General features: G+C 37.7%; 2 protein-coding genes across 2 annotated transcripts in view; one reads left to right on the plus strand and one right to left on the minus strand.

The window, feature by feature from the left end:
- FHL2 (four and a half LIM domains 2) overlaps window positions 1-13,632 on the plus strand; it is a 44,446-nt gene extending 30,814 nt beyond the window's left edge. The window contains exons 3-6 of the mRNA XM_085320853.1: window positions 7,304-7,478; window positions 9,796-9,965; window positions 11,581-11,767; window positions 12,747-13,632. Coding sequence (XP_085176979.1) covers window positions 7,304-7,478; window positions 9,796-9,965; window positions 11,581-11,767; window positions 12,747-12,898 — 684 coding nt within the window. The 3' untranslated portion in view covers window positions 12,899-13,632. The remainder of the gene's footprint in view (window positions 1-7,303; window positions 7,479-9,795; window positions 9,966-11,580; window positions 11,768-12,746) is intronic.
- A 1,620-nt stretch (window positions 13,633-15,252) lies between these two features.
- TSLIG2 (tRNA splicing ligase complex subunit 2) lies at window positions 15,253-24,363 on the minus strand. The gene is made up of 4 exons (XM_085320854.1): window positions 24,229-24,363; window positions 21,669-21,835; window positions 19,803-20,175; window positions 15,253-16,791 (listed from the first exon to the last, which is right to left on the minus strand). Exons 1-4 carry the CDS (start codon window positions 24,361-24,363, stop codon window positions 16,735-16,737), a joined length of 732 nt encoding a protein of 243 aa, XP_085176980.1. The 3' UTR covers window positions 15,253-16,734.
- Between the last annotated feature and the right edge of the window lie 2,439 nt (window positions 24,364-26,802).

The following is a 26,802-nucleotide window of genomic DNA, read 5'->3' on the forward strand; positions in this document are numbered from 1 at the left end:
CCAGTTAGAACGCTTTTAGAATAATTAGCATCTTAAATGCAGACTGATGATACCAGAGCCTAACTAAAGATTGCAAAGGATAGTGYATGAGGCAGACCAAAGGCCCTGCTTGCTTGTACTATGCACTGCTGCACCTGGAAACACCTACCTGACCCAAACAGGGTATAACCACCTGCATTTCCTTTAAGTTAGCCAGAACACCTGGAGTGCATGCCAGTTTTATGCTGTCTGAATAAAGACAGATGATATTTGATTGATGCAGTATAGCATTTGTTGGACTGCCACAGACAGACCTCATCCAGCATGTAAAAGTCTGACCTGTTCAAAGTTGGCCACGGGTTTTGCTGGCAGAGTGACTTTTCACTAGAATAGCAATTGCCATCAGGCGGCTGTGGGATTTTTGACTGGTGCAAGAACTGACATTTAATTTCCTATACTGTCGAGCTGTAGCTTGAGAAACAACAGGTAGTCCCTATTACTGGTACTACCAGCCTGCTATTAGCTTATAAAATCAGAGTTGTAATTTGGATTGGGAAAAATCCAATTCTTATGTCTTCCAAATCAATCCATCTCATCCTACTGGAGAATCAGTAGAAAAGCCTCTTTCAGAAGCCTAGAAAGGTGGATGTTTCACCATCATGATGTGAACGGGCAATAATCTGTATAAGGGTATAACAGTGCCAGCTTTTCTACAGCTCATAAAATAGAGCCGGACTGACATGAACAAGCAAAACATTTCTGCTCCATTCTAGAACATACTTTGTTTTAGGGTCTTTTTTCTAATCCCCTGAGAAGATATTTCTATGTGTTGACATCCAAGAATTTCAAAACTTGGACTGGCTTCAACAAACCTCAGACAAAGTATTCAGGAATTAATCAGGCTGAACTTTTCAACCCAGATTTATGGATTTAGGGCGTGTGGGTGTTATCCAATATAACTTGTCTTCAGAGTTTTTAAACAAAACACACTCTAATAGCAGACAGAAGTAGAAAAAAACTAATTGCTTCTAATATAACCATATTTTATAAGTGTAAAGAACCAAAACTACATCTGAAGAACACAACTACAAGATAGTGAATAAAGATTTCTTAAATAGTTGAAAAGTGTATTAAAAATAAATGCATTGTTTTTTGTTTCTGTGACTGTTTATGCCTGTCCATCCTTTACCCTGTAGTTTTTGATCTTGTTGACTAATTTTAACCAAATTTTGATAGGTGGATAAAAGTTCCAAACTTATTAAGTTCTGATAAATTTTCTGAGGTGAAAAAAAATCATAAACACATAGTTAGGTAGAAAAAAGAGATCCTGTTAATGTTCCCACTGAGAGAAAAACTACAGTAGTTTTTCAGTTACAGTAGTTGACACCAGAACACATCTGAGAAACCTTATAAATGCCTCAACCACAACAAAAGTTAGTTAAAGCTTGCATACAATATGACTGAGGATAATTCAATCATGAAACACAAAGTCATAAAAAATCATGTTTCTGCTTCTCATTACATATATATATACACACACACACACATATATTATGTATATATACTTATCTATATACACATATGCATATACACATATAATTTTTTTTATATATCTTATTATGCGTTGGATGTATGTACTGCACAAGTCTGAAAATATTTGAATCTTCCCCTGAAAAAAGAAGTCAAAATGTACCTTGAATGAAACTGGTACGTTTACAGTATGTACAAGGAGTGGGCTTCATATTTAGCATGCTCTAACATAGTCTTTATATAGCTGTAAAATTCAGAACTAAAATTTAATGGCATGACAGTGATACCATAAAGTGTAGCATTCAGGCCTCTCTATTTTCCGGAAGACCCACCCTCACATTCGCAACAGAGCCCCAAAGACTCCATTTAACTCTCACACCATATTCTCCCTTGGGAGTCCTTTCTAGGCCACCACTGTTTTTCCACACTGGGGAGAGGTGAACTGGGAAGCCAGCTGCAGTTGAGATGCTCCTAATTTCACCCCGCAGAGAATTTTCTTTTTGAGGAACGGCCATATAGTTAGTCTACAACTGCTTTTTAGAACTTGTAAAACAAGAGCCTACAGAGCAGGATTAAGATTTAGAGCTCTGGATTCTTTATTCTTATCTGTACGAGTAGGAAAAAAGTACTACCTTAATTGTGAGCGAAGAATTAGCTTTGATAACGTCTTAAGTGCTTACTTGTCTGGGTGACAATAATCACAAAGGAAAAAACAAAACAAAACAAAAAAAAAAAACCCAGAAGATTCCTAGTGATAAAAATAAGAGCAACCCTTCTACAGCTGGTAGAGTTATATCAAAGTAAAATAGTTGCTGATTAGAGAAGAGCCAGCTCTCCATCTCTGACATTAGCATAGTGTTTTTCTTGGTGTGTTTATCAGCACTGCTGCACAGCATCATCTCATCTGAGTTAAACTTAAGCCTGCTCAGCACTGGTAATAGTCAAACTTTGATAGCATTGGCTCTAACAGAGTCAAACTGGTGCCAGACTTTTACCCCACGCAGCAACCATAGCACAGAAAGGTCGTAAGACATGAGTCTGAAGACAAGCTTTCTTTGAATTCAAAGCAGGGGAAAATTTGTTTCACTATCTTTCAATTTTTAAATGGTAATTTATGGTTAATTGGGAATGTAACTAAGAAATAACTGATTTGTTCTTCATTTTAAATGCCATTCTTTTACAAAAGAATTAAATGAATGACAACTTAGTGTTAATTATACCTTTGAATTTAGGCCATTTTGTTAACTATAAATAGTTCTAGCTGATGTTTATGAAACTTTCACAGGCAGATTGAAAACCTCATATACTGAGTGGTAAGAGGCACTAGCAGAGAGGAGAAAACCACTATGTCATTTCTTTTACAGCTATTACACATTAGCCATATGTCCAGAGGTCCTAATGGAAATTTATTCTTAAAATAATTGGTTGGCATTTCATAGCCTATGTCTCTCGTGAATGCTCACTACACTTACTGTTTCGCACCTCTAGCTGCCTGAAAGAAGGAGCATTCTTTCTGGAAATCCATCCATTATGTTCTCATTTGCTTAAGTGCTTAAATGTGACTTTTAGTTGATTTTGGCTTTTTGAGCAGTTTCTTTGCAGGCTCTTTGGCACATAAACCATCACAAATACAGGAAATACCTGCAATAATCCAGCATTTACTGCAGGCTACAAGCTGGTGTTGGCAAGGAGGAGGAGGAGAAAACTCTCCCTGTGAAATCTGAGAATGAAATTAAAAGTGGATTGTGATATAAAGCTACTGTGTCAATATGTAGCCCAAAAATGAATCAAAAAGGTCAGTCCTACATATAAACTAAACAAGGGATAAAGCCTCTAGTAATGTAGAGCAGGAAAGGGAGAAATGATTTGTCTTTAATTTTTAAATCCTGTGCTGAGTTGCAACACTTTTTCTGTTCATTATTGAGTATCAGACTAGTTGTGAAATAGCAGGACAAAAAGACAAGTACTTTCATCTCTTTTCGGATCACTGAAATACTGAGTTCAATACCATGTCACTTAATTTTGCCTTTTCTAAACTCTTCTTGATAGGGAAGTACCAGTCTAATATATTAAGTGTTCTTCTAGAGGCTGCATGCCTAAAATCTATACAGTTTTTTTGTTGTTGTACTCCTTTTCCTGTGCTCAACCTTCTGAATAGAAGCATTGTGGTAAGCAAAAAAAGCCTGATGTACTTCTCGTTCATGAACAAAACATATACAGTTACTCTTCTGGTAATTACCTTTCTAATCTCCTTTTTCCTCTTGGGTCCCCATTGAGAGTCAGTTCAAGGGAAAGGGTAATAATACATAATGACTTAAGTTTATATCTTAGATATGTAAAGCTGGAGTAGTATGCAGTACCATTGCAGGAGATAAGGAGTTTATGCCTAACCCAGTTACCTAGTAACTGCAGTCTTGTGGCTTTTGCAGTTAAAAAACAGAAGTCACAGGTTGTCCCACCCTAGAGGCCAACAAACCATACTGAATCAAAGCTACACAGAACTATGGAAAACTATAAAACAAATCATGATTTCACTAATGCTGAAAGTGGCCAACCTGACAACATTTTCTTGGAGGATGTCATTATGTAAGTAAGCAAAAGTAAAATTAAGTGTTTAAAAGGCAAGGGAAGCTGCTTTTCAAAATCATAAGTTTCAAACAAATTGCACAAGGGTGACTAAAAAGTTTTAGAAAATATAGGATCTCCTCTAAGTTTTGCTTATACCACACTCTTACAGTCCTTTTGTACTTCTCCCTGCAAATTCTGCTGCAGGCTTTATCACAGCTCTGCAGAGGCAGGCACTGCCCTCTTTCCCTTTTACTTTTGTTAGTAACACATCTGAAACTGGGCTGGAACTCTCTGCACTTCAGCTCCAAAATGCTCATACAGGACAGATCCATATCCATGAGCATCTCTGCATATGTAAACCTCTTACCTGGAAAGCGTATGCACGTTTCATACAAGAGCATGCGACTGTCACTTTTGATAGATAGGTGCATAGATAGATTGCAAAAAAAAAAAAAAAAAAAAAAAAAAAAAAAAAAAAAAAAAAAGAAAAAAAGTCATTCTGCAGATGTAGGCAACATAAGAGGCTGCATCAGAACTACAGTTAAGGTATGCATCAGAGAATTATAAAGCAGCTATGAGGTTATACTCATCAATATTTTAAGGATATACTCCAGCTTTGGATCCACAATAGCAATTTTCCATATTCGTTCTTCCTGGAAATCTCTGCAATAAACAGGAACAGAAATTAATTTTATATCATTTGTATCCTGTTCTGCTGGCTGGAACAGATTTATCTGGGATACAGGCAGCTAGCATAACCTAGAGCTTACAGGCCTACAGTAGACCCGATGTTCTTTTGGCATAAGTGCTGACAAGCCTAGAAGTCAAAGAAGCTGGAAATCATCCTTGCACATGCAACTTCTCTAGCATAGAATCTTTTCTAAATTAATATATCTATAACTAATGTACAAGCCAAAGGTTTCAGCAGATATACAACATATTGAAGCAAACAAAACCTGATTTCCAGTGACTTTATTACGTTGACATATGAACAATGATGGTTCAGAAACTGCTTCATCCATACCTTAAACTTCCTTGTCATATCCTTAGATGCGACAGACCCAGAGAGAGAAAACAATAATCATTTCCACTGCCTAATATTCTGCTGCAGGTATGTTGAAACTAGATATCTAAGTGAACCTCTATATTCAATGGCAGTGTCTGCTGTTACCAACCAAACTATCTAAAGATTGCTTAAATAAGCCTGTATCTTGTGTAGGAAAAAGAATGATTTTCACTGCTATTATATGCACTAAAATACAAGATGCTAGTGCAAGTACATATGTAGGATAATGGCCATAACAAAATATCTGCTATTTTAACTTACTCAGCTAAGGTCTACAGAAGTTGCTATCATAAGTCTGACTCTTCTTTATTAAGACCTATCCCTAATTGTTGTCTTTATTATTCCTCTTCTTAAAAAAAAATAAATACACCATTTTGAGAGATTTATTTTTATTGATAAAACAAGACAAAGCAAAAATCAGCATATCAATTGTGGAGGTAAAGAAAAAACATACCTTGCAGAATATCGCAGAAAGAGGAGAAAGGCAGCAAAAAAATGAATACCTTTTGTTTCACAAGAGAAAGAAAAACAAATCTGTTGTCATTCCATTTTCTAGCAGACAAATTTCACATTTTAGAAAACTCTGAGTTCGCTGTACATTGCATTTTTACATTGAAAATATTATTCCTGAGATCAGAATTAGGATATTCAACTTCCTTTAAAGAAAAAAGAATGTAAGTAACTTCCAAACTTCTGTCTCAGAGCACAACCTCAGAGATGAAAGACATAAGGGGCATCAATGCTAACTCACAATGACTGAAAAAATAGAGGYGAGTGGAGCAGATATTCACAAAAGAATCCTTTATTACAAGCTCAAATTCTCATTGAAATTACTATAGTTATCAAGTGAGCTATGCAAAATTATTTCCGTTTTTCCTGTTAGCTACTCATGAGAGCAAGGCTCCAGCAGACGAAACCTCTTCTTATTTCAGGTTAACCTAAATCCGCAAAATCTTTTGCTTGCTTTGGGCTAAGACCGCAAAATTGAAGTTATCTGTGGCTCAACTGCCATACAGTAGATTAGGCAAGAATAAGTTTGAACAGTATACATTGCTTATGTCTTACTTTACATATGATTAAAAAAATTCTGACATCCTACAGCTCATTCTTTCCCTTCAGTTAATCAAAGTAATTCAGTGCTTGTGTTTAAGTTACAGTAGATCTTGAGATAGAACCTGAGCAATTATTTCTGCTCAATTTTTATACTTCCCATTTATGACAATATCAACCCCCACACCCACATCTCAGACTGACAGCCTACATATTTAGGGGGAGATATCAACAGATAAGTCTATTATCCCATCCTTTCTCTCAATGATCTGAGCTCTGTTTTGTCTGAAGTACCAAGAAAACTGTTACAGTTTAAAAGGCAGAGTCCATTCCTTTAGGTTACAATATTAGAAGGGCCTTTTTAAAAAATAATAAAAATACCTGTGGAGAAAACTCAGGTACATYTTAAAAACTGAGATGCCAATGCTAATCCCATGGACAGAGTATTCTGAATCAATAGCTGCAGATGCAACGTGATGTCTCATTTTTCAGTGTGTTCGTTCACAGCAAAGAATCTGTATGCAGCAGTAGCAAGGAGTCTGACTCATACTTAAAACACAGGTAAAACAAAAATAAAACTTGGAAAAAAAATAGTTCCTGTACAGAAAAGGAAGAGAGATCAGGCCAATTCTAGACTTAGTATAAATCTGCTGAACCAAATAAAGGCCAGAAATTAATTTGGGAAACGATTTTTGCCCAGCAATGCACAGCTATGAAATGACCTAAAATCAGCAATAGCTAGGGCAAAGGGGGGCAGTCAATTATATCTATAAGATTAACAAGTCCTAATCTAACTCAAAACCAGGACTTTTTCCTCAAAGGAAATACCTAAACAAAATTAGTTACTCCTTTGAGGCATACAAAAAGTGAAGGCTATCTTGAATTACATTTGTTAAAAGCCTACTGAAAGAGGGACAAAAGTTGTCATTAGCCATTTCTGGTAATCATATCAAAATGAGTTCATCCTCATCAGAACATTTTGTTTTCTTGAGCTGTGCAAATGAGCCTTAACTCCTGGCTGTGATTCAGATTTGGACATATTTACATTCGCTGAGCTTCCAGTTGTACAAACTATTCACTCTGTTTACTTTGTGGTTTTGGATTCTACAGGATCTGTCTTACAAGGACCGGCACTGGCATGAAACATGTTTCCACTGCTTCCAGTGCAAGAATTCATTGGTGGACAAGCCCTTTGCTGCAAAAGAGGACCATCTACTTTGTACTGATTGCTACTCCAATGAATACTCCTCCAAATGTAACGAGTGTAAGAAGACTATTATGCCAGGTTAGAATATTTGCTTTTCAGACTGAGAAAAGATTAGGTTAAGTATCAAGCCCAAGGTCAGCAACAGCTGTAACAAATGTCTTTCCTTGATTTGCTCGCTCTCAAGTCACAGTGAGCTTTGTAAACATATCAAAGTTATTCCTATGACCAGGTCACTTATTTTTCATAATGAATCTTGTTTAAAATCTGATGCACATGAAATAGATTAACACAAGTCTTGAAACCTAGTGCTTATTTCATTTTGCATTTTTATTAACAAGTATTTATATTTTTCTATAGAAGTATTTAATACAAGACTTCTGAAGGCTGGGCAACTAAAATTGATATATTCCATCCAATTCTAGCTTTCTATTCTGACATCCACTGTTTGAGCAACAAAGGAAGCTTCTAAATTTAGCAGTTTACTTAACTCCCAATTTAGCTTTTTATGTAAATACTCTAAGTTTAGCTTCTTAAATAAAAATGGAAAGCTAGTCAAAGTACCTCTAAAGTCGTCTTAAACACAAAGATCCAAAGAAACAGGAAAAGATCTATTTTTCTCTTTCAGGTAATGTATGAAAGATACTAGATGTCTGAAACGTGAAGTTATAGTAATAGATTGTTAAAATCTGTTTTGCTAATGACAATACATGCTTTCTATGATGATTTGAGAGTTTAAAGGGGATGGAATATTGGTCCAGAAATAAAGCATTAAAAGGCAACCTGAAGAGTCCATATACATGCTACATAATTATTGGTTACTTATTCCAGTAGAACATTTCTAGGGCTGCTTTTTACATTATTGGTCATCTTAGATAAAAGCCTAAAAACACAATTCTGTTTGTGCACCAGACTTTTTTTTTTTTTTTTAAAAAAAAAGCCTGGTGATAATATACAATGTATAAATATAAACAACAGAGAAATTTAAAAGCAGATGGCCCTATCCACTCATGATTCAATATAAACATCTCCTTCTATTATTCTGTGTGCACCTGTTTCTACAGAAACAGCATTAACAACTGACAGGCTTGAGACTAGCCAGTGCTAGTTTTAAAACTAGAAGATTTTTTGTTTCAAAATAATCCATCAAATTCACCCTCATGATCAGTAAGCTTATTTACACAACGGATCTGTACATCTGTTATGCAAGTTAGAGACTGATAAGTAGAAATGGAGGCTAGATTCAGAGACCCACAGAATCCCTTTTCTTATAAACTGAAATAGTTCTTGCTTCCTTGATGTCATCACTTTCAGAAAACAAAACATCCAGCATGCATTTTCTACTTACATTGTACCTCATGTTAGCACAGGAGCTAAAATGGAGCACTATGGTCATCAACTGAAACATAATTCTTTTTGAAAGAAACAGTAAGTGGTTGGACACCTATTGCTGAAACTGTTAATGCTGTACTTGCGCTTTGCTTTGCTCCACAAAATGTAAATTGAGATTTAATAAAACATTATCATAATAACCATATGAGATACTAAGGTAATTAATTATGAGCTTGATCTTTCAGTCCTTTTGCAAACTGAACTATCACTGACTTCAATACAGCAGATAATAACAGATCTCTCCCTACTTTATGTTTCAATGATAACACAACCCCAAATAAAGCCTGTCAAAAATATGAAAATAAAACTCCACAACTCCTTTCCCCAGGATGTTATTCCTTCTATTCATTTGCTCCTTGGTATGATACAAGAATTACTAACACACAAAATAACCTTCTTAAAAGCCATTAATAAAATGGATCAGAAATATCGAGGCATGTAAGTACAATACAGACGGATAATTAACAACATACTACACAGTTGCATGTCAATCCTTTAAGAAGTACTCCTGAATTGTGCCTCAGGGCACAATTTAATGTGACAAAAAAAAAGAAAAAAGGTGTTTGTGGGGGGGAGGGGAGAAAAACATGCTACTAGTAAAGAAAGAGGAATTAACACTTGAGAAAGGAGAAGTGGTAAAACTTTACCCTATGGTAAGGGGTAGCGGGAGGAAGACGTGGCATAAAAGGAGGTAATACAGCTCTTCATCGTTAGTCAACACCTGATAGGTTTGTCAGTCCTCTTCTAAGCATTTGACAGCGTGCTTTTTGCTAATGGTTGTTGAAAATAACACGGAACTGTAAACATAATTTGTTTGCTTTTCTTTCCGGCCAGTATCAACTACGCTGGTTCAGGCCTGAATACCATTCAAGCCTGTGGGAACCTGAAATAACCTGCATCTCATCACTGTACTGCTTATTGACCGACAACCGACTCAACATAAGAGTCACAAAATGCATAGGTCTCAGCTAAAAGAACTTCATTTTATGCTCTGGTTGTATTACAGGTACTCGGAAGATGGAATACAAGGGCAACAGCTGGCACGAGACCTGCTTTATCTGCTACCGTTGTCAACAGCCAATTGGGACAAAGAGTTTCATCCCTAAAGACAATCAAAACTTTTGTGTACCCTGCTATGAAAAGCAGTTTGCCATGCAGTGCGTCCAGTGCAAGAAGGTAGTGCTTCTATGTTGTTTACCTAAAGTCTCAGAGATTGAGCCCCATCACATTTGAAATCCAAGTTGGTAGAATATCTTTTTTCTACTGTATGATAGTTTGCAAAATCTAAGTATGATAGCCTGCAAAAGACTAGCAGGCACAGCAGTTACTGTAATGAGAATCCTCTTACTCAAGGTTAAAGATCCATTTGTTTAGAAATCATACAGAGAAAACATTAAAAAAACCCTCTACATTGGAGTAACTTCATTCCCACTGAAATCAATCATATATCCCAAAGACTTCAACTGGACGGCAGTTGTCCTTTTTTTTAATATTCTAATTAAGTTCAAGACAGAGAGATATACTTTACAGAGTAAATGCCTTTGCTGAAATAAAAGCTGGAAAACTCAACATGCTCAGAAGTAGGATTATTTAGGCTCAATATCTTTTACGTCTATTTTCTAAAATCTATACACAGCAACAGCTAAGAATTCTAGAATTCTTTTCCTAAAAACAAAAAGAGAGAGAGAGAGAGAGAGAGAATTGCTTCATTACTTATGGAACTAACACACCTCAATTTGCATTTGCTATGGATATATCCAGGGACGAAGACTTTCAAAACTATAGCTACATTCATAGTAAATTCCCCTTCCCACTGTTCCCTCCTTGTTTCCATTTTTCCCCAGCATACTTCAAGCCACTACACTACCCAAACTTTCTTCCACATTTATTATCTGCTCTTGTATGGCCTTCTAGTTCAGCAAAGCTGCAGTCTAGTTAAACATGCTAAATTGACCAGAAGCTACAGCCTCTTTGCTGCTCTGCTGGCAAAACAGAACAGGCAAAAGCTCAGTTCTTCCAGCCTTTAATTTGAAATAGACCAAATGACACTCGCTATCTCCCATCCATCCAGAAATTTTTTTGAAGTTGAGAATAGGCTCAAAAAATACCTTGGAAAGAGGCAAAGGGGAAGACACAGATGGTAAGCAGCATGATAGCACTCTAGCCTGATCTCTCAGGGAATTTCCCTTTAATTTCCCTTTAGTGAAGAACGAAAAAATAAACTGAATGATTTTACCATTTTCTTGGGAATATTCAAAGGTACAATGAAGTTGAGTTTGTCTAATACTAGAGGGGGCTGTTTTGACATAAGAGCAAAACCTCAGTTTGAATTCAGAAAACAAAGATTTCAGCTGAAGTTTGAAATAAAACAGTCTTTGATAAGGAAAGTAACAGGAAAGCTGAACCACACAAAGTAATTCTTTGACCACCAAGAATGTAACAGGTGAAGAAACAGAGGTGAGAAAGATTTCTAGGACATGCTTAAGAAAAATGACCTACAAAGAAGGCTGGTTTTAGAAACAGAAAGAACAGTTCAGAATGAGATTATACACCATATAAGGAATAAAACACTTTTAGTATGGGGCATCTTTGTATAAATTGGGAAATAATAATGAATCACATTTTCTTGAGGTCAGTCCTGCCAAAAATGATGGTTTTGCTATTAAACTTTCTTTCCCCCTCTACACCTCCCACCTGCAAAAACCTTATCATCCTTCCTCCCCACCAAATCAGACAAAAAAAATCATGCCCTCAAGAAAAACCACTTTCTGTCTTACTTTCCATAAAACAGGCTATCACTACAGGCGGTGTTACTTATCGGGAGCAGCCATGGCATAAGGAGTGCTTTGTTTGTACTGGATGCAAGAAGCAGTTGTCTGGACAACGCTTTACCTCCAGGGACGAGTTTGCATATTGCCTGAGCTGCTTCTGCAATCTCTACGCCAAAAAGTGTGCTGGATGCACAAATCCAATCAGTGGTAGGTCTCTCATGACCAGCGGTTTTTTAAAAATGCCTTTTTTTTTTAATAAACTGCTTCTAATGTTCAAAATGGTACAATAACTCATTCCAAATAGCTTGAGAGAATTAATAAACCATTCAATTCAGGAATCTGTGATACTTAGTACTTACGATACCTTTCACTGTGGGTATTGTTCTTCTGTTCATGTGCAAGACGTGCTTCTCTTCTGAATAGCACAGCCCTTTAACACGTGATTTTTCAAAATGTTGCTACTAAAACAAACAGAAATACCCTCATTAAAGGATATGCCCAACTGTAAATCTCTTCACTAATTTCCAACTAGTCATCCCAATATATCATATTCAAATGACACATTATCAAGGTTAAGCAACAGATAACTCCTACCGAAACAGAGACGTTTGCTTCTTTCTCTCTTCTCAGTACAGCTTCCATACCACTTATGATACCAACCTCCCTACCTTCAACTTTTCTTGAACATTTTCGCAGTTTAGTAACCACCTCCTTTCCTTGAGACACCTCTCTGAAAGCTATGACTCAGTCATTGTCCAACCTGTAAGACTTCTTTTAAATCAATTTCTACAAGACAATATTAACTTAAACATCATAAACATTCCTGTAAATAAACACCAAAGCTTCTGCCTTTTTCTGTTGTATATTGTACTCCCATCTCACTCTCTCAGCTGAGGCTGAACTTGAGGGTTCATTTCTGCCACCTTCTATCACTAGTGGTTAACAGTCTAGTTCACTGACTCAGCTGAAAGCAACACGGCTACCTGAGGATGAAGGTACCACTCACATGGAATAAGGGTAGCAAACTGAGCATGGCAGAAAATAGATTTGTCAAAATTGTGGGTTTTTTTCATTACTGAATGTCAGGTCTCCATAGCAATCTGTAAGAAGCATTCTGAAACAGCATCACTTGATGGCTTATGCTCTATTATTTTCCCATAACCGAACGCTTTTGATTTTCAAACAGGGCTCGGAGGAACCAAGTATATCTCTTTCGAAGAACGACAGTGGCATAATGACTGCTTTAACTGCAAGAAGTGTTCTCTCTCATTAGTAGGACGTGGCTTCCTCACAGAAAGGGATGACATTCTYTGCCCTGAATGTGGAAAGGATATTTAAAGATCAAAAAGTCGGGGGGAAAGCGGGCACACAGGGCCATGAGGAAGCTGTGCTTGCAGTATATACTCTGAAATACGCAGACATTTGGAACTAGCTTTGGCATTCTATGTTTCTCTGTACCATTCACATTACTTAACCTTTTCCTTCAAACTCTCCAATGCTGGAGGGAAAACAATTTCAGAAGCTCTAGTAGCAGTGTTGGCATTTAAGAATTTCTGTAGCTAACCAAAACTAACGCAAAACCAGAGACATAAAGCCATTTGGGTGTTACTGACATAACATACTCCTTTCTTCACTGAATATTCCAGTTTAAGCATCTGATTTAATTTGCAAGTGATACAATTCAAGGATTACAATGACCACACACATATTTCACAGATATTCAGGATGAAATCCTCAACTTGTTGAAATCAATAGCAAAACACCATTAATTTCAATATGGCTGAGGTCTCACCTCAATGTTCTTGAGCTATGTAATTAGTGTGTGCTGTCAAGTGCATAGAAAGACTAAGAATGTAGTGTGTTTTAATGTACAATAAAAAGATTTGTGCCATGCCATAAAGATAACGATAAAACAGTTGAAGTGGAAGTGCTGTATAACAGATACATATTTTATTGCATGACTAGCTGATCTTTGTGTGAAGTACAAGTTCCAACTGACAGTGTCAATATTACAGTTAGCTGACATTACACTGCACATTGTATTTTTCAAAATAAAATCATTTAAAACAAAACTTTGTGTTTGTGGTTTAACTAAATTTACATATTTGATATTTACAAATAAAATGCATTCACAGTCTCAAGAAATACAACGCAGGAGCCAAAGGAATACAACCCTTTTTTGCCCCACAAGTCATTATAAATTTGTAGAGTTTAAATAGTTCTTATATGGGTTCCACTGATATAGCAGATAAGTTTCCTACTAACTGAAATCAGTCAGAAATTAGCAGGGAAACTGAAAAACTGTGTGAAAATACTTAATTGATGGCAGCTGATAACACTCTGTTCATAGGCTAYGAAGTCAAAACCAAACATTGCTCTTTTCAGCACAGGAGGTCAAGACAACTCCAAAGGTATTTATCTTTGTGAAAATCAGAAGTTTAACTTCTATACTAGGGCATGATTTAACTTTGCCATGTATACAATACATAACAACCCTTTTTTGTCTGGCATCATTTCTGCTACATGTTTGCTACAAAGGCAAGTGCCAGCAATAGCATGCTGGTGGAATAATAAAATTGACAGGAAACAATCCAGAGGAGGATACCTTCTTCCCCAAACAAACTTCAAGAAACGTGGCAAATTCATGCAATGCCTGATCCCTGTACACTTTCCAGATGGAATTTATTTGTATCAAGCAAAAGGATGAAAACAGTCTTATCACATTCAACAGGGATTTTCAGATGTGAAAATGAGAACTAGGAGCATACTTACTATATGCGTAAATGGGTAAGGAAATTTTGCTCCTAATTCCTGCTATTACTCTTAATTTTTTTCTCCTTTGTACCAAGCCTAAAGTGATCACAGGTCATTCCTCCCCTGTTAATTTAGCAAGCTAAATAGTTGCATCAAACCAGGTTTGGTCTATTGCACACCACTTGAAGAACTTGGCTGGCTTACATTTTTGAAGTGCACACCTCTCTGAACTAATCTCACTGGATAACTACATTCTGTCCCTCGGTGACTTCATTCTGGGGTGAAAGCTGTAGTTTAAAAAAAAAAAAAAAAAGCCATAAAATCTCTCTTATTCCTAGACGTCGAAAGGCAGGAGCGCTCATACCTCACTCTCCCCCAGGGTCCTGGTGATTCCCCAGCACATCTCAGCTCTGCTCTGGTACTTTGCTGAGAGCAAAAGGATTGCAATTAGCATAGGAGAGCAGTGGAAGGCAGTAAGGAGAGCATGGCTTGCATCCTGCCTGCAATTGTTACAGCAGAAAGCAGAATGGTCCCAGCGCTGGGGAGAGGGAGGTAAAACATGTCAAGCACAAAAGGCAGACCAGCCTAAAAACAAGGCTATTATCATGTGGTAGTGGCATCTGGCTATCACTCCAGCACACTTCCACATATCACTCTTTGAAAGATACCAACATACACACTTCTAGCAACTGAAACTACAATAAAATATAGTACAGACTATGGCCAAAAAGCCACCCCAAAACAGAAGTCCTGGCTGTTACAATAGTGCAAGGAGGAGCACATCATACAACTCTTCATTGCTGCTAAGATTCCAAAATAGTTACTGRGCCTACTACACTGTAAGCTTTGTCTTAAGTTTTAGTCACTTCAAGACCACTGAATTATARCTGTATAAAATGAACGAGCTTAATACATTATAAAAAACAAGCCTGCACGACTTAGATTGCTTTTAATTTATTTAAATAGGATAAGGCTACTTAAAAGACAACTCTTTACATACAAAATGTACATTATGTTAAAGTTTGCTGTACTCAAGTACAAAAACTGCACAAGGGTTTAGTAAAAGGGAAACAGCACACAATATTTCAAAACACATTCTTATTTTACAGCATTCAAGAAGTGCCTTTTATGTCATAACAGTGAATGGAAAACTTCTGTCAGTAAYGATTTAGGCTACAGTTTTTGGTTTCAATACTAAATATTTAAAATGTAAACAAGCTTTCAGATTACTACTGACAGCATCTTTTAGTGARTTAACTATGCAAAAAATGGAATTTCTGCAAATATGAAGTTCACTCAGAAATGAGTATTTTTTTTAAACCAAATCTGGAAGCATTACTATTATTATTTACTTCCTATACCTAAAACAGATCTAAACCAGCTTTGCCTTTAGCCACTGAAATTTAATAAAAATATTTCCATCAACTGGATTCCTACTGCATATAGCACTAGCAATAATCCAGTTGAAACCTATTCAGAGAACCAATGTCCTCTCCACCTTAAATGATCATAGGAAGAGAAGGTAAAAAAGATTTTAGACTGCAACTACATCCACTAATATTACTCTTCCTCTCCAACTTTCAGTTATTAAAGAAAGCACTGACCTGCATTCCACATGTTTTCCCCATACTTTATAAGCATGATTGTAACCAGGAAAACAAGCAAATATGCTACACAGGCACATTTTTACATTTATATATGTATAAAATATGCCTGTGTATAAAAAAGAACATGGCACTAATCCATTCATTACTTYCTCTCAAAGACTCATTTCAGACAGTCTAATAACACGCTTCCATCTGTGCATTTCTTACATCATATGACAATAAGAGAAACTTCAATTTGAAGTAAAGCTGTTACACAGTTCATCTCTTATTACCAACCTAATCTAATTGTAAATTCTACGCTCTTGTTCTGCGTAACAAAAAGGAAAAAAATTGTCTCGGACTATCTGGTCAACAGAATGATCAGTCTCTTCATCTAAATTGCCTTTTTGAAGCCAAGAAACCTCTTGAGATCACTCTGAATCTCAATAACAATTTTAGCTATTTAACCAAGAGGATCAAAAGTGAATCTTACTGAAAACAAAAAAAACATATTTTTATGTGTGATTTTGTAGGGACATGCAGGAGATGAACTATAATAACCTTGAGAACTAAAAGCAAGGGGTTTTAGTATATTGTAATACTACCACCTTTTAAAGAGGGAATGAACTACTTGGTGTAAAATAGTAGACACTCTTAAGGTGACTGGTGATAACGACTCCAGCTTTGCAACAGGGAAATTTTAAACCTGTCAAAACTTCACAGCAATCTGAATCCCTGTAAGATCTAAAAAGAAGTGAACTAAACTGTTCAAATATTACTTATCTGATTGAAAATACGGAAGTAACATTTATGTTTTGAGCACCATTTGCTACTTCATGGCCATGTAACATGCTGGATTTTTTTCTTTGCTTCTGTAGGCTTTAGGTCATTCTGGAATAGAAGAAAATACACAGTTACTGTTAGCTATGTTACATGAACTTAAAGTTAGTAATTAATTGCAATATTCAAATCTAGTATTGACTATTGATGTACTGAGCTATAGGCAACTACAGTAGCTTTCTATTGCCATCTTGTGGATAAAGTTAGTATCAGAATTCCTCTAGAGAGGACAGAAAGAAAGGCTAGTGAATTTAACTGCCTGCAAATCATGTACTTTTTTTTTTTTTTTTTTTGCCTTTTCTTATTCCTAGACTTAGTTATGCAAAAGTATCTTTCAATAAGAAAATCACACAGCTTAGAGACAGATACATACTAGAGTTTCAAAATTCATACATTTAAAAGTTATTTCAGACTATTTTCTGAAAATACTTAAAAGGAAAAAATAAAAATACTACTGGGAAATCAATTTACTTTTGTCAAATAACAAATATATATATATATATATATATACACACATATATATATATGTATATATAAAATGAAAAGAAAAGTAGGCCTTCCTTTGTAATGATCTGTACAAAAAAGTGAAACAATTCCTTAAGCCTCAGATGAAGGCATACTTAAACAAAAACACACCTTAATCAAGCCCAAATTAGAACAACTGGAGATTTAAGTGGTGAAATGATTACCTTCTACTTTCTACACTAACAAAAATCTGAGAAATTGGAGCTTTAATCATTCAGATATGCAAAGTAAAGACAGACATACAAGTTTTACAGCATATTCTCAAACAGCGGTTTGGGAAGCATGTTCTAAAAATTTACTGACACCAACACACATTCTTGAGATTTTAATCATTAGGTCTATTGGCAGCATTCCAATGGAYCTCAACCACTGAAAGGCTGAGTTAGGGAGTTAGACCTAAAGACCACAAAGATAATCCAATATTAGCCTAACAACTTCAGATTTTCTTGAAAGCTAAAAAAAAATAACCACTTGCTTGAGTTGGCAATTGTCATTACTGTCAGTATACTAAAAATATACYGGGCTTTACACTCTAGAAACATCTGCCAAATGTACTGATGGTTCCTGGCTGYATCAATTACTATCCAATACCATATCCTTTAAGTACAGACAATAAAGTAATATTCATTCATTCCACTATGGTCTACTTCAATACATKTTCCTAACTTTAAACCTGTTTGACCCAAACTAACCAAGGCATAGGACTAAACATATCTGCATCAATGTGAACCATATAAGTTGCAGCTAAGATAGAAAGTCAAGTGTCATAGATCTTGAGTTTCAAATACTAGTTATATATACTTAATGTTCATTATGTCTATAACTCACTTAAATGAACTATAAAAAAGCTTTGTGCTGTAAATTAATCAAATTTCAAAAGCTCTGTAGGTTTTAATCTGGTCAATACTTTAGAAAAGTTCTAAGCATTAAAATAAGTTATTGATATTTATAGTAGGAAACATCTCTCCAAGATAAATTTGCTTCAGGGCCTCAGCCATGATTTTTGTAGAGGTTGTTAGTGCTGTCTTTCAGAACAAGTACAGATGTTTAAGTGCTCATTTTTAATACAAGTCTGAAGGAACTCACCAATCTGTGCAGTAAGGATATTACCTGTGTTTTTTCATGAAAGAATTTTAGAGATAAATGGAAAGCACTACAAGAAACAATATTAAGAGAACAACTGAAGTTGTCTGGTGTCCTGAGAAAATTTCAATTAATGTAATTGCACACYGTATCTAAAACTCCCTGTGCAGTTCTACTTAGGGCAGATACTTCTAAGTCCTCCTTTGGGGCTCTGTATTATTCTAAACACTGAAATACAGGGATTCTTTGATGTGAAACAGCCCCTGTATTAATTTAGAATACATTTATATCATGAAGGTACACAACACAGTTTGAGATATGCTCTGAGGTAAGGATAAAGAGGAGATGGCCCATTATTTGGCTCTGCTCCTTGTACATTGATAAGCACTTAAAGACTAATCATACCTTTGTCAAAATTCAGGACCATTGCTGTATTTTCCTCAGTTTACAACTGTGGTAAGCACTATTACCTACACTTTCAAAGTTTTTTTCCTTCTGAGGTCACAACTCAGTCTTGCCTAAGTTCTTCTCTCACTACTTCAGTACATCAGCTTCATCCTGCCCCAATTTGTGGTAGAAATCTCTCCTTTATGTGTACTTTGTTTGCAGCTGAATCTAACTTGCAGAAAGGTAAACAGTTATTTTCGTCATGTTTAACAGCTCAGTGATCAGCCTTTCTACTTGAGAACAGCTCCCTTCTGTTCAAGATCTCAGTATGTCTTTCCCATCTCATAGATGCCCAGGTATTCAATTAAGATTACTATGTCCCAAAAGGAGCATGTGATCTTTGCCCCCTCACTTCTCAAATGGTTTGTTGTTCTTCTGATTCAAATTTACAATCTAGRTAGCTCTCCACATTTTCACAGGCAGTTCACCCCTCTAGCTTGCAATTCCTCCTACGCAAGATTTAAAACGAATGGCTTTTTTTACTTTAATATTTTCTGCAACTCTCAGCATCAGTTGCTTCAGTTCCTGTAACTTCTCTTTCTTCACTTTGACAAATGAAAGCTTGTCCTACTCAACCATTCAATATTTGTTATCAGTCCATTTTCTTCTTCCCTACTACAAAACAGACCACTTGTCCTTGCTTTAAAGCTGTATACTCTTATATACTATCTGTTCTCTCTCATACCCATACAATAGGGTTCTTTTATTTGTGCTTTGTTTGACTCTGCTACCATCACCACCTTTTATTACTTATTTATTCATTTTTAAAACATACGCACGCTTTCTACTAAGCTGCCTCTCTCACACAGAAGCTTCCCATGAACAAGAACAAAGCACTTCCTTTCTTTACTTCTAATCTCTTTCAAAATAGCTACTCTTTTGCCTGTTTCTAAATAAAAACTATTACTAACACAAAATAATCTTGGAAACCATCACAAGTATTTACCTTTGGCTGCTGCAAGTTTCATTAAAAATAAGGTGCAAAACAAAACACTGAACATACATACCGCCAAATCAGATTCTTCTTTTGGAATAGCTCTCTTTAATTTCACAACAGTAGTTCCAGCTACTGAAGATAAAGGGTATACCTTCAGATTAGCCAACACACTGCTATTAGTCTTTGAAATATTGTTCTGCCTAGCTTCATTATTCTCAGTTTCCAGTTTAGTGTCCTCTGAYAAATTGGATGTTGAAGTATATGTTGAGACATTTGAAGGAACCGATAATCTTCTAACAGTGTTGGTGGTACTTCCAGCCGGGGGAGGTTTCAGGCGATCAGCAGCTCCGTTCTCAGTCTTCTTCACTTTTATACTTGTGCTTGTTGAACTGCCATCAAATACAATTAATGGYCGTTTTCTTAAACCTTCCACTGTTGTAACACTGAAAATACAAATTGTAAAATTCTCAGAAACACAAGCCAAAAATAGCATATCTGAGACATGACTAAGTAGTGAAAATGAGTTTCATCTTGCCTAAGTAAAAATACTTCAACACTGTCCTTAAATTCTTTTAGCTGCTCCAGATTTATGCAATAGAAATTGCTTCAAAAAAATTGTAAGCGAAGGGGTAACTTTCTAGGGAGTCAACTAAAGTTGTACAATCAAAAACTGTGAGCTTATCACTGGAGATTTGACAAAGTAACACAAGAGATAATAGTTGTTAAGTATTTCAAAACATAAGCAATCAAACGTGAGCCGTCTTAGCTACAAGATAGGAACTAATATGCTGGCACTTCTAAATCTCCCTGATTCTATACTTTTAGACTATCTTAATATTATGATTTTGAAAAAGACTGTTAACAAGGAGTGAAAACATTAACCAAAAAAAAGCACACACATAAGTTGTTATTGAATTAGAGTTCTAAGCTGATTAAATAACTGATTYACTAGTTTATGCTTTTAAGCTTACGTCTAGTCAGAGCTGATTGATTTAGCTTGATGGTATTCTTTTATCATAAATGAGTTGTTACAAAATTAAAACCGGTAGTATCAAAAACAGACTAAGCAGAAAAAAAGATAAACAAAGTTATGATAGCATTCTAAGCTGGTGTTGAGTTAACTAGAACCTCATTGCTCAAGAATGGAACAAAAAGTCACTGGAATGTGTAGATCTAACTGAATGAAYGATGGTTTCTATCTGTGATATAACATTAACGTTTAGGAACGTCAGTTTTCAGTACACACTTTAACCATCTCACTTATTAAACACAGGAATAAGTGTGGAACTATGTTTTCAACCATTAAATGCATTAATTACAAATTAACAAATGCATTCGACAATACTGRATGGTAAGTATACTTTAGTGGAAACTGCAAACAAACTGCATTTGTCTAACTTGAAAAAAAAATGGGTTAATAGCTGCTGAGGTCACCTAGAGCATGTTAGACAGCGTTGCGTTCAGGCRGGCCTTGAAGATCTCCAGAGAATGTGACTCCACAACCTCTCTGGGCAACCTGTGCTGGTGCTCTGTTACTCTCCAARTGAAAAATTTCCCCCTCRTAGTCAGGCAGAACTTCCTGTGGTTCAATTTCTGCCCATGTCCTGTCCTGTCACATGGGACAACTGAAAAGAGTTYRTCCCTATCCCCTTGAAAATTACAAATAAGAAAAATTCATTAAGTATTCATAAAAGAAACACTATAAGTAAACAACAACAACAAGTAACAACATTAAAAAAAAGAAAGTATAACAAAAAAGGTCAACTTTCYCTTTTTCCTGTCATTGTAGTAGCAGAATCTAATGCTTTGACACAGAAGATCTGAACAGCATTCTCTGTAAGTGGTGATATGTCCAAAAATTGTACAAGTTTTATTAACCAGGCAATTAAAGATTAAACTAAATGCATTTCCTAAATATCACCAAAAGCCGAATTACCTTTTATTTTCACTTTTCAACTCATTTTGCTGTCTTTTCTTTTCCATCATTTTTCCCCATCTACTTTTTGGTAAGTCACGCTGTGGCAATGGTATAGCATGTTGAATATAGAGATCAGTGAGTCCATCTTTGTCCCTCTTTACATCATTTTCAACTGGTATATTTTTCTGTGGGGAAGAGAAGAAAAGGTTAGTATTAGTATGGAAAATTTAAAGCATAATCAACTTTATGGCCTAACGATTTTTCAAAAGCCACTCTCAAGTACTGTACAGGGCACATATCACAGGATTTTGGTAGCAGTGTCCACAGGGGTAACCTGTGTGGGAGGAGACCATGAACTGTCCTGTACCAGTCACTGCTATGACCAGTTGACTCTCAAACCCATGTGTGTGGTTGCTCACTACTGGGCGCTGAAAATTCAAGCAGGGGAGCACATGGCAGCACTGTTCAAACACACCTAAAGAGCAGCAGCTGCTAGAGATGGGTGACACAAAAGGACACACCTGAAGAGACACAAGAGGAGATGAGCAAAGAGACATTTGGAGATAACAGAGAAAGAAACCATTATACACACAACTCCAGCCTCCTGTGCTACCTGTTGCTTCACCAAAGGAACTGGCAGACACTGAACAGAATGTGCAACATAAACATGGACAGCTGAAAGCAGGAAAGGAAGAGGAGAGGTGTTTGAGGTTGAGGCTGGGAAAGGCGGGGGATAAAAAGTCCATCCAAGTGTTTGTTAAATGGTTTCTTTCTGCTGATTCTTATTTCTTGCTCATTTTCCTCCACTGCTCCTTGCTTCTTACTCATTTGCCTCTGCTCCGGCATGGGCAACCCGCAGGCCRCAGTCCCTTTGGGGGTTTCCCTGCCCCACCATGGGTCCTTCGYAGACACAGTTCCTTTAGCGACATACCTCCTCTGGCAAGAAGCATCTTCCAAGAGCGTGTCTCCAGCTGCAGCCTCAGAAATATCACCTTCCACATATCCCATCCATTTCTCTGCTGTTTCCAAATGTGTCTCTTCAGAGATCTTTTCATGTTCATGTCACTTCCTGTGCATCCATTTGTATCTCCTGCTTCTAGCAGCTGATGCCCTTTCTTAAATATGTTTGAACAGAGGCACTATTTGCTCCTCTGACTAGCTGAGGCTTTGGCATCAGAAGCTGTTATCATTGTTTTTCAAGTTGGCTGAACCCATCTGTGGCTGGTACAGGCCAACCCCCACCCACACAAGTCATTTCTCCAGCACCCTGCTATGAAAATCCTGCTATTTATGCTCGATATAAGTCGTTTACAAACAAAGCACTTAGGTTATTATGCACATACTGTTGATAACTGATGCACTCTTCAACACAYGTGCCTGAATCCAACTACAGTATCAGAGCTCTCCATCATGCTCCTAAAACCAGACAACTAGAACACACTGCAGCTCAAGCTTCCAGATGCATAGATTTGCTTCCTCAGTTCCCAAACCATAAGCTGATCCTACCTAAACTAAGACAGATTTCTAACTACYTTCAATAGTAACAAAATTCCAGTTTTCTTTCTAACCATATACAAGGCGGTAAAAACAAAATTCCTTTGGTACCTCCTAACAAATTTATTAAGAGAGAAAAAAAATATTAATAACAAAAAAAAATAGCAAACTAACATACTGCCCACTAGAAACCACTGAAAGTAGATCCAGGTCTTCGCTGCTCCTGGATCTGGCAACAGCACCACTACTTCATGACTGCTGAAATGAGCTTCAAACCTGTAAATTTTTGTGTACATAAACTACATGTATGAGACGATGCAAAAAWTCAGTAAGCTAACACAAAAATCTAGAATATAGTTTACCATCTGTTTGYGCCTCTCCATTTCCAAATAAGACTGCAGCAAGTATTTTAAAATCACATCAACTGAAACTAGATAAGGTCCAAAACCGGCTACAAACTCATATATTTAAATCATGCATGCCTAAACAGGAGCTTGATAGATTACRTATGTTACATTTTCTTTAATTCACCAGGTGAACATGGGTCTGCTTTAACAAAGCAGTGATCATCTCTCCACAGATAATTTTACTGAATATAAACACTACCTCACAGTCATGCCAGCCTAGGTAGATTACTTGTAAAGCCACACTRGTGGTGCTCAAACATAGTTTCTTTGCAAAACTCTGAGACACTGTCCAGGACAGTTGCAAGCCTCCCCCAGACAAGGGCCCAGCCTACAGAGAATGACCTTGTTTTTTTTTGARGGAGGTTTTGAGTGCTTTCTGTGTGCCTCTTAAAGGCGGTATTAAGGTTGAAAACTACATTAAAACTGGAAGACAGCRAGCCATAAAGGTGATGGAGGAAGGGGGGGCGTTTCCTCGTATAGGAAAGAGAAAAAGGCGGAAAAATAAACACAGCGGGTCTAACACGGGGAACGAGATACGAGAACCTACAGGGCTGGCGATCGCGGAAAGCGCCCCTCCCCTCCGCCCCCCCGCCCAAGCAGGGCCAGGCTCCATCCTCGCCCCGGCTCGGGGACACGGCGCTGGGCCCGGCCGGCTCCTAGACGGCGCCCCGGCGCACCTGCTCCAGGGTGAGCAGCAGGAACTCCTCCGAGAGCAGCTCCGGGTGCAACAACAGCAGCTCCGCATCCGGGCGCTCCGTCCCCCGCTCCTCCACGCCGCCACCACCCACCCTGCCCCTTCCTCGTGCCGCCATCTTCTTCCCCCAGCGACCCCCTTCCGGCCTCCCACAATGCCGCAGGCGCGCGGCGAGGGGGGAGGGGGGGGAATGCGCTGGAAGTGACGTGACAGTGACGTCAGGGCGCTGCTCGCCCCCGGGCGGGAACGGTGGGAGTGCTGCGGATGAGGGAGGCTTCTGTGAGAGCGTAATGTTTTGTGTTATGTGGGCAATTCCACTGTTGCTTGGTGTAATGTGAAATAATCTTGCCCTGTTTTCTACCAAGACTAGATTCTTCTACTAAGTAGGTGTCTTGCACGCACTCAAAATAATTAAAAGATTTGTTGTGGGAAAGCGCAAGCTGGATGAAATCATACTAGCTTTTCTGCTGTCTAAAGGTTAAAAAAAGTGAACTAGAAAGCTGTTAATTCGCACTGACATGATTGACGCTACTTCTAAAGTCAGGAAAAGACTATAAAGGACAACTTCTAAAATTTTAACATAAGAAGTGAAACACTAGTAGAATACGCATAGCCTTTCCTGGGGGTGGAAGAGGACCTCAGCTGCCTGATACTTCCCAATTGTTAAGTAATTTGGAGTATTTCCAGTCTACAACATCACTAGGTGGAGAGATGTAATGCTTGGCAAGAAGAAATAAACTACAGAAAACGGAAAGTCACATACAAAAAAGACAGGGAATGCTAAAACCAAATTCTGCTCTTGCTTTGTTTCTGCTCTAGACTTTCTTTTAGTGTTTCATGTGTGCAATACCTGTCTCCTATAAAGTGCAGAAATAATGCTGGAAACAGATCAAAAGATAGATGGAAAAGTCTTAGACTATTGATTTACTTCATCATAACACCCAAAGGATGCGGTAGAGAGTGACAACATAATAACTAGCATACTTAGTTGCCTAGCAAAGCCTACAATAACAATAACAGCTCTACACTTGAGAACTACTTTTCGGAATAGCTACCCTGCACTAAACATTGTTTTTTAATCAAATGGAGCCAGTGGCAATATACAGGTTGTGAAATGTGCTGCCTTACTTAAGGATAACAAGAGTTGGAGGAGCAACAAGAAGTAAAAAGTTTTCTTTTGCTGCTAAGGAAAAGTCATTCCAACATGATATTTTTGAATAAGGAAAACAGAAGTCCATTTGATTATAATTTTGTCACCTTATTAAAGTACACATTGTTAATGCGGCTACACACAGGAGCATTGCTACTGAATTAAATGGGATCTAAGTTTTGCCCATGAAAGTGATAACTGCCAATTAACATTTGTTGATCTGCAGTAATGAAAGATTGAGTAATCTGCTTATCCATTGAAAAGCAAAATAGGGAATTATAAATATTTATGTTAGCAAATTAACCATGCTGTCATTATAGCATAAAATTGCAATGCGATTTGAAGTATTTAATGCATTTTACAGATTTAAACACAGGGAACAAGTAATGTACACACACACACGAGAAGTTTTGTGTGTATATATACACAGTTTCTAAGAATGTGAGTTCCTATTTTGAATGTTAAAAATCATGTAACTGTACAAGGAAGCAATGTAATAACATGTATGAGTTTACATTATTTCATCTGGTGTCCCCAAATCCCAGTATTCTGCTGGACTGTAAAATCTGTTCCCTTGTATTCTCTCCTTCCCTCCTCTCAGTTCATCTGCTATTATTTGCTGAGCTTGAACGCAACTATTCTCTGAACCCACCTGGATCATGACTGGCATTAAATGCTTTTTACGCTATTCAGACTACTTGCAGTTGCATGCACTTCTGTTTAAGTGTAGAATTGGTTTCAATTCCTGACTGACARTGTGTAAGATCCACACTGGGTCAGGCCCAGTCCAGCAGCCAAGAGGAGGCATCTCAGATTATAAGAGTGGAACGAGGATGCAATTAAACCTCCTTGACCTAATTTTCAAGAATCTAAAAGCGAGCAGCCTGCGGATTTCTGAAACCGAGGAAAGTGGCTTAGAAGTTGGCAACTTTACAGACAGTAACTGATAATGGATTCTTCTGCCTTGGCCCATTTAGATGGACCGAGCTAAGCAGCGTGAAATGTGCCAAAAGCATATGGCACTTGGCGCAGCGCCGAGAAGGAAAGGGCGCGGGGAGCCGCCTGCCAGGAAGGGCGCAGGTCTCCGCCCACGACATGGCGGCCCGCCCATGACATGGCGGCSTGCTCCCGCTGCCCCTCGCCGGTGCCTGGCAACCGCCCTCGTCTCGCGCGCGCGCGCGCACCCCGCCTGCCGTGACGTAGCTGCCCCCGACAAGCACCGCCCACAGTTCGGTCCGGCTTCACCCACAGCGCCGCCCGGCCTTTGGCGCCGGGACGGCGATTCTCCCCCATGTGACCGGAAGCCGGCGTCCCTCACTTCCTGTCCCCTCCGTGAAGCCGAGACGCGGCGGGGCGGGGCCTGTTAGGGTACCGGAAGCGGTGCCGCCCGCCGCCGCCGCCGCGAGG

This window comes from Rhea americana, unplaced genomic scaffold, assembly GCF_003343005.1.
Source record: "Rhea americana isolate MKP2758 unplaced genomic scaffold, rheAme1 scaffold_66, whole genome shotgun sequence".
NCBI classification, from domain to species: domain Eukaryota; kingdom Metazoa; phylum Chordata; class Aves; order Rheiformes; family Rheidae; genus Rhea; species Rhea americana.